Raw genomic sequence first — 19544 nt, 5'->3', positions numbered from 1 at the left:
AACAGTATCAACAATATCTTTTATTCTAGTTCTATTAGGAGGACTATACCATGAATGAAACCAAGGAGCATTACAATGAGCAGAATAAAGGGTTGTAGTTAAATATAACATTTGGGTTGCATTCAAAAAGTATTGATATTATCAATCAACCTTAAATAGAATAAGAAGCGAAATATTGCAGTCAGTTTCGACCTGGAAGATTGGTATGTACTACCCTTATTCTTATTAATTGAAGCCAAAAAGAGGCGTATTACTGTTAATAATATAATTGAACTATAATAGTTCCAATTAAGGAAATGTAAAGCCAATATGAAAGCTGCTAACTTTTTATATTAGCGGTTAAACTCCGTTAACATTTCTAAAATTTATATAGTTTAAATAAAACATTACATTTTCACTGTAAAAATAATATATCTATATTTATAAATACTTAAAAGTAAAAATACTTCCTTAACATCTTCAGTGTCACGCTCTAATTATAAGCTATTTAAGTAAACGAAAAACAATATTACCAAAATAAATATTCAAAAAATAAAAGTTAAAAGATAAATCTTGAAATTAGAATCATATCAACCTTGAATATAACCAATTAAATAAATAAATAATCTATATAAACCTTGACCACCAAGTAATTCACCTCAACCATAATCAAATGACTTAGATGAATAATAACCTATTTTTAAAGGAATATATCTAATAAACTTAGTTGAAAGAAAAGGTATAAATCATATAGAACCAGCAAATCTAACAAAAGAAAGTATACCTAAAGAAAATAAATTATGAGAAAAATCAAAATTAGAAATAAGATAACCTAAATAAGCACCTAAAATAACAACTGTAATAGTTAAAAACTTTAAATAATAAGGTAAAGCAATCACATGAGGAATAGGAAAAATTAATCAAGATAAAAGACTACCACCAAAAACAGCAACAAACAATAGACCAATTATTCCAAATGAAATATAATAACCCTTATCATCAAAAGAAAATCTAGAATAAAAATTATTATCACCAGATATTGAATAATAAAACAAACGAAAAGAATAAGAAGCAGTTAAACCAGTAGAAAAAAAATAAAGAAAAAAAATTAAACAATTAATTCATCTTAAACAAACCATCTCAAGAATTAAATCCTTTGAATAAAATCCCGCTAAAAAAGATATTCCACTCAAAGATAAACTAGAAACATTAAAACAAACTGAAGTTAAAGGTATGAAATTAACAATTGATCCTATAAAACGAATATCCTGAGAATCCTTCAAATTATGAATTATTGAACCTGCACATATAAATAATAATGCCTTAAATAAAGCATGAGCCAATAAATAAAAAAATGCAAGCTTTGGATAACCTATAGTCAAAATTCTTATTATTAAACCAAGTTGTCTTAAAGTAGAAAGAGCAATAATCTTCTTTAAATCAAACTCAAAATTAGCGCCCAATCCAGCCATAAATATAGTTATACAACCAATTAAAAGTAAAAATCAACCACAATTATAAGTATCCAATATTGGTCTAAAACGAATTAATAAATAAACACCAGCAGTAACAAGAGTAGAAGAATGAACTAAAGCAGAAACAGGAGTAGGAGCTGCTATAGCAGCAGGAAGTCATGAAGAGAAAGGAATCTGAGCTCTCTTAGTTATAGCTGCTAAAACAATTAATATAGTAATGAGCTTTATTTCAAAAGAATTAGAAATAAAATCATAATAATAAATATAATTTCAACCACCAAAATTTAACATTCATGCAATAGAAATTAAAATAGCAACATCACCAATACGATTAGAAAGTGCAGTTAATATACCAGCACTATAAGATTTTACATTTTGATAATAAATAACTAAACAATAAGAAACTAAACCTAAACCATCTCAACCTAATAAAATTCTAATTAAATTAGGACTAATAATTAAAAAACCTATAGAAAGAATAAATATTAAAACAATAATAATAAAACGATTTATATTCTTTTCACCAGATATATAATCCTCTCTATAATAAATAACCAAAGAAGAAATATATATAACAAAAGATATAAAAATAAGAGATATTCAATCCAAAATTAAAGTTATAACAACTATAGAACCATTTAAATTGAAAAGCTCTCACTCAACAAAAACTCTATAATCAATTATTAAATAATAAATACCTAAAATAAAAATTATAGTTCTCGAAATAAACAAAGAAAAAAAACTCAAAGAACAAATAGAAAATAAATTCACGGCCTAAGATGAAAAACTTCATATCATTGATTCCACAAAACAATATTTTTAATTAAAATACTTAAGCAAACTAAACAAAGAAATATTCACCCTTTAAACAGAGAATATTTAAAGGCAATCAATGTAAAAGTAAAAGATGATATTCACGAAAATAACCAAGAGAACAAGTATAAACACCAGAATAATAATTCCCATGCTGAGAATAAGAATATATATACAAAGTATAAACAGCTCTAAAAAAAGATAAAAAAATCAAAGCAAAGAATCTAAAAGAAGATCAAGATATAATTCTATTTAATAATCTAATTTCACCTACCAAATTTAAAGAAGGAGGAGCAGCCATATTTGATGATCTTAAAAGAAATCATCATAAAGCCATTCTTGGCATCAAATTAATTATACCCTTGTTAATTAATAATCTTCGTCTACCTAAACGTTCATAAATAATATTAGATAAACAAAATAAACCAGAAGAACATAAACCATGACCAACCATTAGAGAAAGAGAACCTACACAACCTCATCAATTCATAGTCATCAATCCACCAATAACCATTCTTATATGAGCAACAGAAGAATATGCAATTAAAGACTTTAAATCAACCTGACGAAAACAAATAAATCTTACAATAACACCCCCAGATAAACCTAAAGACAATCAAAAATAATTAAACTTTAAACCCAAATAAGAAATAACCTTTATAACACGAAAAATACCATAACCACCTAACTTTAATAAAACACCCTCAAGAATTATTCTACCTGAAATAGGGGCCTCTACATGAGCCTTAGGAAGTCATAAATGAACCAAAAACATAGGTATCTTAACTAAAAAAGCCAAAATTATAAATACATAAAACATAAAATAATAAGAACCGAAATCAACCAAGAAAGGAAAATATAAAGTATTAGAAAAATCATAAACCTTAAATAAAACTAATAATAAAGGTAATCTAGCAACCAAAGTATAAAAAATTAAATAAACACCAGCCTGCAAACGCTCAGGTTGATAACCCCAACCCAAAATTAAAAGTAAAGTAGGAACTAATCTAGCCTCAAAAAAAATATAAAAAGAAAGAAGACATAATCTAGCAAATGAACAATAAAGCATAATTATTAAAATCAAAACCATAAAAACAAAAAAATTAGAATGATATGAACTTAAATAAACTGAACCTCTAGCAGTGATTATTAAAGAACAAATCCAAAAACTAAGTAAAATTAAACTAAAAGAAAAATAATCAATACCAAAATAATATCTTATTATATTCAAATCAGCATATGAATAAACACAAATTATAAAAACAAAACCCGACAGCAACATTAAAGAATGAACCAACCATCAACAATTATTTAATAAACAAAGAGGGATCAAAAAAATAGTTATAAATAAATACTTTAACATAAAGATAAACCAAAAGAATTAAAAAAATCATTACCATGAGAACGAATTATTGAAACTAAAATAGAAAGACCTAAAGCACCCTCACAAACAGAAAAAACTAAAAAAATAACAGGAAAAAAATAATCATAATCAAACTCAATAAGAAAAACAATAACTAACATAAATAAAGAAAGAACAATATATTCTAATCTCAAAAGAACCATTAATAAATGTTTACGTTTAGAAGAAAAAACATAAACACCAGCAAAATAAATCAATAAAGAAGTAAAAATAGAGAATATAAACATTAGTTTTAATAGTTTAAAAAAAACGCCGGTCTTGTAAACCGGAAATAAGTCCAGCCCCCACTTTTAAAACTTCAGAGGTGGAAAAGCTTCCATCATCGGTCCCCAAAACCGGTATTTTAAATAAACTAACCCCTGAAATGATCAAAATAATAATTATATCATTATCAAATGTAATAAATATTAATTTTATTAAATTAAGACACCCAATATCAATAATGCTTTTTATTATCCTTCAAACCTTCCTAGTTGGATTAATAACAGGAACAATAATAGAAAGATATTGATTATCATATATTTTATTTTTAACATTTCTTGGTGGTATACTAGTATTATTTATTTACATTACAAGAATTGCATCAAACGAAATATTTCAGCCTAAATCAATCACTATAATTATTACATTAATAATGTGAGTATTTATCATATTAATATTAATTATTCTAGATATATCTATATTTATAGACTTTTTCAAAAACACCGAAACTATAAATATTGATAATTCAATCAATTATCAAGAAATAACAATATCTTTAGAAAAATTATATAATAGACCAACATTCATTATTACAATAATAATAATAATTTATTTATTTTTAGCACTACTAGCAGTTGTTAAAATCACCAATATTAATCAGGGACCTATTCGTAAAATAAGATAATTACTAATGAATAAACCCTTACGATTAAGACATCCTTTAATTAAAATTATTAATAACTCTTTAATTGACTTACCTGCCCCAACAAATATTTCATTTTGATGAAATTTTGGATCCCTATTAGGGTTATGTTTGGTAATTCAAATCGTAACTGGACTATTTTTAGCTATACATTATACATCAAATATTGAAATAGCATTCAGTAGTGTAGTACACATCTGCCGAGACGTAAATAATGGTTGAATTATCCGAACCTTACACGCAAATGGAGCATCTATATTTTTATTTGTATTTACTTACATGTAGGACGGGGAATTTACTATGGATCTTATATATATATATACATACCTGAATAATTGGTACAGTGATTTTATTTTTAGTTATAGCAACTGCATTTATAGGATATGTCTTACCCTGAGGCCAAATATCTTTTTGAGGTGCAACAGTAATTACTAATTTATTATCAGCAATCCCATACTTAGGAACAGATTTAGTCCAATGAGTATGAGGATGATTCGCTGTTGATAATGCAACATTAAATCGATTCTTCACAATCCATTTTGTATTACCATTTATTATTGCTGCTATAGCAGCAATTCATTTATTTTTTCTTCACCAAACAGGATCTAATAATCCTCTTGGACTAAATGGAGATATTGAAAAAATTCCATTCCATCCATACTTTACCTTTAAGGATTCTATTACATTTGTAATAATAACATCATTATTAATTATACTATGTTTAATTAATCCTTACCTATTAGGAGATCCAGATAACTTTGTACCTGCCAACCCATTAGTAACACCAGTTCACATTCAACCAGAATGATATTTCCTATTTGCATATGCAATTCTACGATCTATCCCTAATAAGTTAGGAGGTGTTATTGCATTATTTTTATCAATTAGAATCTTAATAATTTTACCATTTTATAATAAAACACCATTCCGAGGCATTCAATTTTACCCTATTAATCAAATTTTATTCTGAATTATAGTAGTTGTTGTATGCTTACTAACGTGAATTGGTAAACGACCTGTTGAAGAACCTTATATTATAACAGGTCAAATCTTAACAATTATTTACTTCACATATTTCTTAATTAATGTCCATGTCGCAAACGCATGAGATAAATTAATTAAGGAATAAAGTTAATTAGCTTAGGAAAAGCATATGTTTTGAAAACATAAAATTAGAAGTTTAACTCTTCTATTAACTTTTCTCAAAAAATTTCACTAAACAAATGAGATAAATAAAATCTTTAAACCAACAAAGAAAATAAAAAAATTCAAAGATAAAGGTAATAAACTTTTTCAAGCTAAGTACATTAATTTATCATAACGGAACCGTGGTAATGTTCCACGAACCCAAATAAAACCAAAAGATATAATAGCAAGCTTAATAAAAAATATAAAAGAATAAAAATCAACGCCCAAAAAAATTAAAGCCAATAACATTCTTATGAAGACAATTCTAGTATATTAAGCTAAAAAAATTAAAGTAAAACCACCCGCACCATACTCAATATTAAATCCTGAAACTAACTCAGATTCCCCTTCAGCAAAATCAAAAGGAGTACGATTAGTTTCAGCTAAGCAAGAAGCAAAACAAGCTAAAGCTAAAGGAAAAGAAATAATAATAAATCAACAATAAAGCTGATAGTTTATAAAATCAAACATATTAAAACTACCAATTAAAATAATTAAAGACAATAAAATTAAAGCTAAACTAACTTCATAAGAAATTGTTTGAGCAACAGAACGAAGAGAACCTAATAATGAATAATTTGAATTAGAAGATCAACCAGCAATTATAACAGTATAAACACCTAATCTAGTACAACATAAAAGAAATAAAAATCCATAAGAAAAAGAACACATATAAGTTAAATAAGGAAAAATTACTCAAACGGCTAAAGAAATCATTAAATTAAAAACAGGGGAAAAATAATAAAGTAGGTAATTAGATATAATAGGAATTGGCTGCTCCTTACAAATTAACTTAATAGCATCTCTAAATGGCTGAGGAATTCCAACAAAACCTACCTTATTTGGACCCTTTCGAATCTGAATATAACCTAAAACCTTACGCTCTAATAAAGTTAAAAAGGCAACACTAATTAAAACACAAATAACCAATAAAAGAAAATTCAAAATAAATATAAATAAATCATAAAGTATCAATACTATTTGTAGAAAAAATCTACATAAATGAATTCTAAATTCAACACATTAATCTGTCAAAATAGTAAATAAATTAATATTAATCAATATAACAAAAAATATTTTAACCATATGGTCCTTTCGTACTAATATGGATTAACAATCTTAGGATAGAAACCGACCTGGCTCACGCCGGTCTGAACTTAGATCATGTAAGAATTTAAAGGTCGAACAGACCTAATCATTGGGCTCCTGCACCCAAAATTTTTCTTAATCCAACATCGAGGTCGCAATCTGCTTTGTCGATATGAGCTCTCAAAAACAATTACGCTGTTATCCCTAAGGTAACTTAATCTTATGATCATAAATTATGGATCAAAATAACAAACATAAATAAATGATATAATAATGAAGAGTTTATCTATTCTTCATGTCACCCCAACAAAACATCATCATTAAATATAGAAAGACAAACAAAAAACTATATAAAAGAAATAATAATTGGTGCAGCAGATATAGCATTTCCACGAATAAATAATATAAGTTTTTGATTACTACCACCTTCACTAACCCTTCTTCTTACATCTTCTATAGTAGATAATGGTGCTGGTACAGGATGAACAGTTTACCCTCCTCTAGCAGGAGCTATTGCACACGGGGGTGCATCTGTAGATCTAGCTATTTTTTCACTGCACTTAGCAGGTGTATCATCTATTCTTGGTGCAGTGAATTTCATTACAACAGCAATTAATATACGATCAGAAAGTATAACTTTAGATCAAACACCTTTATTTGTATGATCTGTAGCTATTACAGCATTACTTCTCCTTCTTTCACTTCCAGTTTTAGCAGGAGCTATTACTATATTATTAACAGATCGAAATTTAAATACATCATTCTTTGACCCTGCAGGAGGGGGTGACCCAATTCTATATCAACATCTATTTTGATTCTTTGGACACCCAGAAGTTTATATTTTAATTCTACCGGGGTTCGGAATTATTTCACATATTGTATGTCAAGAAAGAGGAAAAATTGAATCATTTGGAACATTAGGTATAATTTATGCTATACTATCAATTGGACTAATAGGATTTATTGTATGAGCACATCATATATTTACAGTAGGAATGGATGTTGACACACGAGCATATTTTACATCAGCAACAATAATTATTGCTGTACCTACAGGAATTAAGGTATTTAGATGATTAGCTACATTATATGGAACTAAATTCAAGTTCAATCCACCATTATTATGAGCTGTAGGATTTATTTTCCTATTTACAATTGGTGGATTAACAGGATTAGTATTAGCAAATTCATCACTTGATATTGTATTACATGATACATATTATGTAGTAGCCCACTTTCATTATGTATTATCTATAGGAGCAGTATTTGCAATTATAGGAGGTGTCATTCAATGATATCCACTATTTACAGGATTAACTATAAATAATACATGATTAAAAATCCAATTTACAATTATATTCATTGGAGTAAATGTAACATTCTTTCCTCAACACTTCCTAGGATTAGCAGGAATACCTCGACGATACTCTGACTACCCAGACGCATATACATCATGAAACGTAGTATCAAGAAATGGGTCTACAATTTCTATTGTAGGAATCATTATATTCATTGTAATTATATGAGAAAGAATGATTACAAACCGAGCAATTATATTTAGAGCTAACATAAGAAGATCAACAGAATGACTACAAAATAACCCTCCTGCAGAACATAGTTACTCAGAATTACCATTAATCTCTAGATTCTAATATGGCAGATTAGTGCAGTAGATTTAAGCTCTACAAATAAAGGTTTGACCTTTTATTAGAAAATATTTATTAATGGCAACATGATCAAATTTATCTCTTCAAGATGGAGCTTCACCATTAATGGAGCAATTATCATTCTTTCATGATCATACTATGGTCGTATTATTATTAATTACAGTAATTGTAGGTTATGCCCTAAGTTATATATTATTTATTGCCTATACTAACCGTAATATACTTCATGGACATTTAATTGAAACAATCTGAACAGCTTTACCAGCAATTACATTAATTTTTATTGCCCTTCCATCTTTACGACTATTATATTTACTTGATGATTCAGTAGATGCAATAATTACAATTAAAACCATTGGACGACAATGATATTGAAGATATGAATATTCAGACTTCATAGACGTAGAATTTGACACTTATATAACACCAGAACAAGACCTAGTAAATGATGGATTCCGACTACTAGATGTAGATAACCGAACAATCCTACCAATAAATACAGAAGTACGAGTATTAACAAGAGCATCAGATGTTCTACACTCATGAGCAGTTCCTGCATTAGGGGTTAAAATTGATGCAACGCCAGGTCGGTTATATCAAGGAACATTCACAATAAATCGACCTGGATTATTCTTTGGACAATGCTCAGAAATCTGTGGAGCAAACCACAGATTTATACCAATTGTAATTGAAAGAACTTCAGTAAATTTATTTATTAAGTGATTATCTAAGATAATTTAAGGAGTTAGTTAAAATAAATAACATTAGAGTGTCAATCTAAAGTAACTAAAAAAAATTAGTACACCTTGAAATTCATCAGATGACTGAAAGTAAGTAATGGTCTCTTAAACCAAATAATAGTAAATTAACGACTACTTCTGATGGGGAAATTATATCCAAATCCCTCAAATATCCCCTCTTATATGATTCTCACTATTCATTATATTTTCAGCTACATTAATCTTGTTTAATCAAATAAACTTCTTCTCATTTAAACCTAACCTTATTAAAAGAGCAGAAAAAGGAACAATTGAAATAAAAAACTTAAATTGAAAATGATAACAAATCTATTCTCAACATTTGACCCATCAACTAACATCTTTAATTTATCATTAAATTGAACTAGAACATTTCTAGGACTATTATTAATCCCATCACTATTTTGACTTACACCATCACGAATTAACATTATCTGAAATAAACTAAATTTAACCTTACATAATGAATTTAAAACACTTCTGGGACCAAAATCATTTAATGGAACCACATTCATTTTCATCTCAATTTTTATTATAATATTATTTAACAATTTCATAGGATTATTCCCTTATATTTTTACTAGAACAAGACATTTAGCATTAACATTTGCAATTGCCCTACCTATATGGCTAAGATTTATATTATTTGGATGAATTAACCATACTAATCATATATTTACACACCTTGTACCACAAGGTACACCGCCTGCATTAATATCATTTATAGTACTAATTGAAACAATTAGTAATGTTATTCGACCAGGTACATTAGCAGTACGGTTGGCAGCAAATATAATTGCAGGACACTTATTATTAACCTTATTAGGAAACACAGGACCATCTATAGCAATAAACTTAATCTCATTACTAATTATTGGACAAATACTTCTATTAATTCTAGAATCAGCAGTAGCAATAATTCAAGCCTATGTTTTCTCAATTCTAAGAACTCTATATTCTAGAGAAGTATATTAAACCTATGTTAACAACTCACTCAAACCACCCATTCCACTTAGTAGACTATAGACCTTGACCATTAACAGGAGCAATTGGAGCAATAGTCCTAGTATCAGGACTAGCAAAATGATTCCACCTATTTAATATTAACTTATTCATAATTGGATTTGGAATTACCCTACTAACTATAATTCAATGATGACGAGATGTAGTACGAGAAGGAACATATCAAGGATTACATACAGGATTTGTATCAATTGGAGGAATAATTTTAGTTATTGCATCAGAGGTATTATTTTTCGTTTCTTTTTTTTGAGCATTCTTTAGAAGAAGATTAGCACCAACAATTGAACTAGGAATACTATGACCTCCAATAGGAATTCAACCCTTTAACCCTATACAAATTCCATTACTTAATACAGCTATTCTTTTAGCATCAGGAGTAACAGTAACATGAGCACATCGTAGTTTAATGGAATCTAATCATACTCAAGCACTACAAGGATTATTCTTCACAGTGTTATTAGGACTATACTTTACAATACTTCAAGCATATGAATATTGAGAAGCACGTTTTACCATTGCAGATGCAGTTTATGGATCAACATTCTTTGTTGCAACAGGATTCCATGGTTTACACGTAATTATTGGAACAATCTTTTTATCAACATGTCTACTTCGACACTCAATAAATCAATTTTCACCAAGACATCACTTTGGATTTGAAGCAGCAGCATGATACTGACACTTCGTAGACGTAGTATGATTATTCTTATATATCTCTATTTATTGATGAGGTAGATAATTGTTTTTCTAGTATAAATAGTACATTTGACTTCCAATCAGAAAGCTTGATATAAATCAAGAAAAACAATTCTAATTCTATCAACAAGAGTTTTCATTAGATTTATTATTCCAATAATTGTTATAATCCTGGCAACAACACTATCAAAAAAATTAATTAATGATCGAGAAAAAAGATCACCATTTGAATGTGGGTTTGATCCAAAAAGATCAGCACGAATACCATTCTCAATACGATTCTTCCTAATCGCAGTAATCTTTTTAATTTTTGATGTAGAAATTGCACTAATTCTACCAATTGTAATTATTTTTAAAACTTCAGACATTATAATCTGAACAGTATCAACAATATTTTTTATTCTAGTTCTATTAGGAGGACTATACCATGAATGAAACCAAGGAGCATTACAATGAGCAGAATAAAGGGTTGTAGTTAAATATAACATTTGGGTTGCATTCAAAAAGTATTGATATTATCAATCAACCTTAAATAGAATAAGAAGCGAAATATTGCAGTCAGTTTCGACCTGGAAGATTGGTATGTACTACCCTTATTCTTATTAATTGAAGCCAAAAAGAGGCGTATTACTGTTAATAATATAATTGAACTATAATAGTTCCAATTAAGGAAATGTAAAGCCAATATGAAAGCTGCTAACTTTTTATATTAGCGGTTAAACTCCGTTAACATTTCTAAAATTTATATAGTTTAAATAAAACATTACATTTTCACTGTAAAAATAATATATCTATATTTATAAATACTTAAAAGTAAAAATACTTCCTTAACATCTTCAGTGTCACGCTCTAATTATAAGCTATTTAAGTAAACGAAAAACAATATTACCAAAATAAATATTCAAAAAATAAAAGTTAAAAGATAAATCTTGAAATTAGAATCATATCAACCTTGAATATAACCAATTAAATAAATAAATAATCTATATAAACCTTGACCACCAAGTAATTCACCTCAACCATAATCAAATGACTTAGATGAATAATAACCTATTTTTAAAGGAATATATCTAATAAACTTAGTTGAAAGAAAAGGTATAAATCATATAGAACCAGCAAATCTAACAAAAGAAAGTATACTTAAAGAAAATAAATTATGAGAAAAATCAAAATTAGAAATAAGATAACCTAAATAAGCACCTAAAATAACAACTGTAATAGTTAAAAACTTTAAATAATAAGGTAAAGCAATCACATGAGGAATAGGAAAAATTAATCAAGATAAAAGACTACCACCAAAAACAGCAACAAACAATAGACCAATTATTCCAAATGAAATATAATAACCCTTATCATCAAAAGAAAATCTAGAATAAAAATTATTATCACCAGATATTGAATAATAAAACAAACGAAAAGAATAAGAAGCAGTTAAACCAGTAGAAAAAAAATAAAGAAAAAAAATTAAACAATTAATTCATCTTAAACAAACCATCTCAAGAATTAAATCCTTTGAATAAAATCCCGCTAAAAAAGGTATTCCACACAAAGATAAACTAGAAACATTAAAACAAACTGAAGTTAAAGGTATGAAATTAACAATTGATCCTATAAAACGAATATCCTGAGAATCCTTCAAATTATGAATTATTGAACCTGCACATATAAATAATAATGCCTTAAATAAAGCATGAGCCAATAAATGAAAAAATGAAAGCTTTGGATAACCTATAGCCAAAATTCTTATTATTAAACCAAGTTGTCTTAAAGTAGAAAGAGCAATAATCTTCTTTAAATCAAACTCAAAATTAGCGCCCAATCCAGCCATAAATATAGTTATACAACCAATTAAAAGTAAAAATCAACCACAATTATAAGTATCTAATATTGGTCTAAAACGAATTAATAAATAAACACCAGCAGTAACAAGAGTAGAAGAATGAACTAAAGCAGAAACAGGAGTAGGAGCTGCTATAGCAGCAGGAAGTCATGAAGAGAAAGGAATCTGAGCTCTCTTAGTTATAGCTGCTAAAACAATTAATATAGTAATGAGCTTTATTTCAAAAGAATTAGAAATAAAATCATAATAATAAATATAATTTCAACCACCAAAATTTAACATTCATGCAATAGAAATTAAAATAGCAACATCACCAATACGATTAGAAAGTGCAGTTAATATACCAGCACTATAAGATTTTACATTTTGATAATAAATAACTAAACAATAAGAAACTAAACCTAAACCATCTCAACCTAATAAAATTCTAATTAAATTAGGACTAATAATTAAAAAACCAATAGAAAGAATAAATACTAAAACAATAATAATAAAACGATTTATATCATTAAAAAGGAGAGGATTGATACCTCTATAAATGGGGTATGAACCCATTAGCTTGTTTAGCTTACCTTTTTACATTAAGGTGTATGATGCACATTAGTTTTTGATACTAAAGGAGGTAGTTTAATTCTATCTTATGTAATTTTAATGAAGGTAATTTTATTTACTTTATTTACCCTATCAAGGTAACCCTTTAATCAGGCACTTCATTTATTTAATATATAAATCGAAAGTTTTTTTGAAATTCTTTTATGTATTATTTTGTTTAATTAGGATTAATTTATCCTACACATTTTATTTTTTTTATATATATATGTAATAAATAATTTATATTAATATATTACATTTAATTGAAATTAAAGTATTATAAGTTCAACTTACCATTATCAATTGATTATTTTAATGCAATTATTTACCTAGGATTATAGCTACTTATGTTTTTAGCTTAAAATAGGTTATTATAATATAATATATATAATAATTTGTAATTTAATATTTAATATTATTATAATTGGATATAATAAATAAAATTATTAATTTAAATATAAAATATTATAATTAATATAATTATTTATATCCAATAGGAATTCAACCCTTTAACCCTATACAAATTCCATTACTTAATACAGCTATTCTTTTAGCATCAGGAGTAACAGTAACATGAGCACATCATAGTTTAATGGAATATAATCATACTCAAGCACTACAAGGATTATTCTTCACAGTGTTATTAGGACTATACTTTACAATACTTCAAGCATATGAATATTGAGAAGCACCTTTTACCATTGCAGATGCAGTTTATGGATCAACATTCTTTGTTGCAACAGGATTCCATGGTTTACACGTAATTATTGGAACAATCTTTTTATCAACATGTCTACTTCGACACTCAATAAATCAATTTTCACCAAGACATCACTTTGGATTTGAAGCAGCAGCATGATACTGACACTTCGTAGACGTAGTATGATTATTCTTATATATCTCTATTTATTGATGAGGTAGATAATTGTTTTTCTAGTATAAATAGTACATTTGACTTCCAATCAGAAAGCTTGATATAAATCAAGAAAAACAATTCTAATTCTATCAACAAGAGTTTTCGTTAGATTTATTATTCCAATAATTGTTATAATCCTGGCAACAACACTATCAAAAAAATTAATTAATGATCGAGAAAAAAGATCACCATTTGAATGTGGGTTTGATCCAAAAAGATCAGCACGAATACCATTCTCAATACGATTCTTCCTAATCGCAGTAATCTTTTTAATTTTTGATGTAGAAATTGCACTAATTCTACCAATTGTAATTATTTTTAAAACTTCAGACATTATAATCTGAACAGTATCAACAATATTTTTTATTCTAGTTCTATTAGGAGGACTATACCATGAATGAAACCAAGGAGCATTACAATGAGCAGAATAAAGGGTTGTAGTTAAATATAACATTTGGGTTGCATTCAAAAAGTATTGATATTATCAATCAACCTTAAATAGAATAAGAAGCGAAATATTGCAGTCAGTTTCGACCTGGAAGATTGGTATGTACTACCCTTATTCTTATTAATTGAAGCCAAAAAGAGGCGTATTACTGTTAATAATATAATTGAACTATAATAGTTCCAATTAAGGAAATGTAAAGCCAATATGAAAGCTGCTAACTTTTTATATTAGCGGTTAAACTCCGTTAACATTTCTAAAATTTATATAGTTTAAATAAAACATTACATTTTCACTGTAAAAATAATATATCTATATTTATAAATACTTAAAAGTAAAAATACTTCCTTAACATCTTCAGTGTCACGCTCTAATTATAAGCTATTTAAGTAAACGAAAAACAATATTACCAAAATAAATATTCAAAAAATAAAAGTTAAAAGATAAATCTTGAAATTAGAATCATATCAACCTTGAATATAACCAATTAAATAAATAAATAATCTATATAAACCTTGACCACCAAGTAATTCACCTCAACCATAATCAAATGACTTAGATGAATAATAACCTATTTTTAAAGGAATATATCTAATAAACTTAGTTGAAAGAAAAGGTATAAATCATATAGAACCAGCAAATCTAACAAAAGAAAGTATACTTAAAGAAAATAAATTATGAGAAAAATCAAAATTAGAAATAAGATAACCTAAATAAGCACCTAAAATAACAACTGTAATAGTTAAAAACTTTAAATAATAAGGTAAAGCAATCACATGAGGAATAGGAAAAATTAATCAAGATAAAAGACTACCACCAAAAACAGCAACAAACAATAGACCAATTATTCCAAATGAAATATAATAACCCTTATCATCAAAAGAAAATCTAGAATAAAAATTATTATCACCAGATATTGAATAATAAAACAAACGAAAAGAATAAGAAGCAGTTAAACCAGTAGAAAAAAAATAAAGAAAAAAAATTAAACAATTAATTCATCTTAAACAAACCATCTCAAGAATTAAATCCTTTGAATAAAATCCCGCTAAAAAAGGTATTCCACACAAAGATAAACTAGAAACATTAAAACAAACTGAAGTTAAAGGTATGAAATTAACAATTGATCCTATAAAACGAATATCCTGAGAATCCTTCAAATTATGAATTATTGAACCTGCACATATAAATAATAATGCCTTAAATAAAGCATGAGCCAATAAATGAAAAAATGCAAGCTTTGGATAACCTATAGCCAAAATTCTTATTATTAAACCAAGTTGTCTTAAAGTAGAAAGAGCAATAATCTTCTTTAAATCAAACTCAAAATTAGCGCCCAATCCAGCCATAAATATAGTTATACAACCAATTAAAAGTAAAAATCAACCACAATTATAAGTATCCAATATTGGTCTAAAACGAATTAATAAATAAACACCAGCAGTAACAAGAGTAGAAGAATGAACTAAAGCAGAAACAGGAGTAGGAGCTGCTATAGCAGCAGGAAGTCATGAAGAGAAAGGAATCTGAGCTCTCTTAGTTATAGCTGCTAAAACAATTAATATAGTAATGAGCTTTATTTCAAAAGAATTAGAAATAAAATCATAATAATAAATATAATTTCAACCACCAAAATTTAACATTCATGCAATAGAAATTAAAATAGCAACATCACCAATACGATTAGAAAGTGCAGTTAATATACCAGCACTATAAGATTTTACATTTTGATAATAAATAACTAAACAATAAGAAACTAAACCTAAACCATCTCAACCTAATAAAATTCTAATTAAATTAGGACCAATAATTAAAAAACCAATAGAAAGAGTAAATATTAAAACAATAATAATAAAACGATTTATATCATTAAAAAGGAGAGGATTGATACCTCTATAAATGGGGTATGAACCCATTAGCTTGTTTAGCTTACCTTTTTACATTAAGGTGTATGATGCATATTAGTTTTTGATACTAAAGGAGGTAGTTTAATTCTATCTTATGTAATTTTAATGAAGGTAATTTTATTTACTTTATTTACCCTATCAAGGTAACCCTTTAATCAGGCACTTCATTTATTTAATATATAAATCGAAAGTTTTTTTTGAAATTCTTTTATGTATTATTTTGTTTAATTAGGATTAATTTATCCTGCACATTTTTTTTATATATATATGTAATAAATAATTTATATTAATATATTACATTTAATTGAATTTAAAGTATTATAAGTTCATCTTACCATTATCAATTGATTATTTTAATGCAATTATTTACCTAGGATTATAGCTACTTATGTTTTTAGCTTAAAATAGGTTATTATAATATAATATATATAATAATTTGTAATTTAATATTTAATATTATTATAATTGGATATAATAAATAAAATTATTAATTTAAATATAAAATATTATAATTAATATAATTATTTATATCCAATAGGAATTCAACCCTTTAACCCTATACAAATTCCATTACTTAATACAGCTATTCTTTTAGCATCAGGAGTAACAGTAACATGAGCACATCATAGTTTAATGGAATATAATCATACTCAAGCACTACAAGGATTATTCTTCACAGTGTTATTAGGACTATACTTTACAATACTTCAAGCATATGAATATTGAGAAGCACCTTTTACCATTGCAGATGCAGTTTATGGATCAACATTCTTTGTTGCAACAGGATTCCATGGTTTACACGTAATTATTGGAACAATCTTTTTATCAACATGTCTACTTCGACACTCAATAAATCAATTTTCACCAAGACATCACTTTGGATTTGAAGCAGCAGCATGATACTGACACTTCGTAGACGTAGTATGATTATTCTTATATATCTCTATTTATTGATGAGGTAGATAATTGTTTTTCTAGTATAAATAGTACATTTGACTTCCAATCAGAAAGCTTGATATAAATCAAGAAAAACAATTCTAATTCTATCAACAAGAGTTTTCGTTAGATTTATTATTCCAATAATTGTTATAATCCTGGCAACAACACTATCAAAAAAATTAATTAATGATCGAGAAAAAAGATCACCATTTGAATGTGGGTTTGATCCAAAAAGATCAGCACGAATACCATTCTCAATACGATTCTTCCTAATCGCAGTAATCTTTTTAATTTTTGATGTAGAAATTGCACTAATTCTACCAATTGTAATTATTTTTAAAACTTCAGACATTATAATCTGAACAGTATCAACAATATTTTTTATTCTAGTTCTATTAGGAGGACTATACCATGAATGAAACCAAGGAGCATTACAATGAGCAGAATAAAGGGTTGTAGTTAAATATAACATTTGGGTTGCATTCAAAAAGTATTGATATTATCAATCAACCTTAAATAGAATAAGAAGCGAAATATTGCAGTCAGTTTCGACCTGGAAGATTGGTATGTACTACCCTTATTCTTATTAATTGAAGCCAAAAAGAGGCGTATTACTGTTAATAATATAATTGAACTATAATAGTTCCAATTAAGGAAATGTAAAGCCAATATGAAAGCTGCTAACTTTTTATATTAGCGGTTAAACTCCGTTAACATTTCTAAAATTTATATAGTTTAAATAAAACATTACATTTTCACTGTAAAAATAATATATCTATATTTATACATACTTAAAAGTAAAAATACTTCCATAACATCTTCAGTGTCACGCTCTAATTATAAGCTATTTAAGTAAACGAAAAACAATATTACCAAAATAAATATTCAAAAAATAAAAGTTAAAAGATAAATCTTGAAATTAGAATCATATCAACCTTGAATATAACCAATTAAATAAATAAATAATCTATATAAACCTTGACCACCAAGTAATTCACCTCAACCATAATCAAATGACTTAGATGAATAATAACCTATTTTTAAAGGAATATATCTAATAAACTTAGTTGAAAGAAAAGGTATAAATCATATAGAACCAGCAAATCTAACAAAAGAAAATATACTTAAAGAAAATAAATTTTGAGAAAAATCAAAATTAGAAATAAGATAACCTAAATAAGCACCTAAAATAACAACTGTAATAGTTAAAAACTTTAAATAATAAGGTAAAGCAATCACATGAGGAATAGGAAAAATTAATCAAGATAAAAGACTACCACCAAAAACAGCAACAAACAATAGACCAATTATTCCAAATGAAATATAATAACCCTTATCATCAAAAGAAAATCTAGAATAAAAATTATTATCATCAGATATTGAATAATAAAACAAACGATAAGAATAAGAAGCAGTTAAACCAGTAGAAAAAAAATAAAGAAAAAAAATTAAACAATTAATTCATCTTAAACAAACCATCTCAAGAATTAAATCCTTTGAATAAAATCCCGCTAAAAAAGGTATTCCACACAAAGATAAACTAGAAACATTAAAACAAACTGAAGTTAAAGGTATGAAATTAACAATTGATCCTATAAAACGAATATCCTGAGAATCCTTCAAATTATGAATTATTGAACCTGCACATATAAATAATAATGCCTTAAATAAAGCATGAGCCAATAAATGAAAAAATGCAAGTATGATTATTCTTATATATCTCTATTTATTGATGAGGTAGATAATTGTTTTTCTAGTATAAATAGTACATTTGACTTCCAATCAGAAAGCTTGATATAAATCAAGAAAAACAATTCTAATTCTATCAACAAGAGTTTTCGTTAGATTTATTATTCCAATAATTGTTATAATCCTGGCAACAACACTATCA

At 26.7% G+C, this 19544-nt stretch overlaps 2 protein-coding genes and 1 pseudogene across 2 annotated transcripts; 1 reads left to right on the top strand and 2 right to left on the bottom strand.

The window, feature by feature from the left end:
* LOC126353970 (NADH-ubiquinone oxidoreductase chain 5-like) overlaps positions 1-19544 on the top strand; it is a 70092-nt pseudogene that overhangs the window by 23796 nt on the left and 26752 nt on the right.
* LOC126353973 (NADH-ubiquinone oxidoreductase chain 5-like) lies at positions 532-13033 on the bottom strand. The gene is made up of 2 exons (XM_050003279.1): positions 12744-13033; positions 532-1351 (listed from the first exon to the last, which is right to left on the bottom strand). The coding sequence occupies exons 1-2, from the start codon at positions 12841-12843 to the stop codon at positions 1101-1103; spliced, it is 351 nt and encodes a 116-aa protein (XP_049859236.1). The 5' UTR covers positions 12844-13033; the 3' UTR covers positions 532-1100.
* LOC126353971 (NADH-ubiquinone oxidoreductase chain 5-like) lies at positions 15204-16617 on the bottom strand. The gene has a single exon (XM_050003276.1). The coding sequence runs from the start codon at positions 16154-16156 to the stop codon at positions 15806-15808; it is 351 nt and encodes a 116-aa protein (XP_049859233.1). The 5' UTR covers positions 16157-16617; the 3' UTR covers positions 15204-15805.

Source organism: Schistocerca gregaria, chromosome 3, assembly GCF_023897955.1.
Source record: "Schistocerca gregaria isolate iqSchGreg1 chromosome 3, iqSchGreg1.2, whole genome shotgun sequence".
Classification (NCBI taxonomy): domain Eukaryota; kingdom Metazoa; phylum Arthropoda; class Insecta; order Orthoptera; family Acrididae; genus Schistocerca; species Schistocerca gregaria.
The sequence above is the reverse complement of the archived record's forward strand: the minus strand, read 5'-3'. Positions and strand labels throughout refer to the sequence as shown.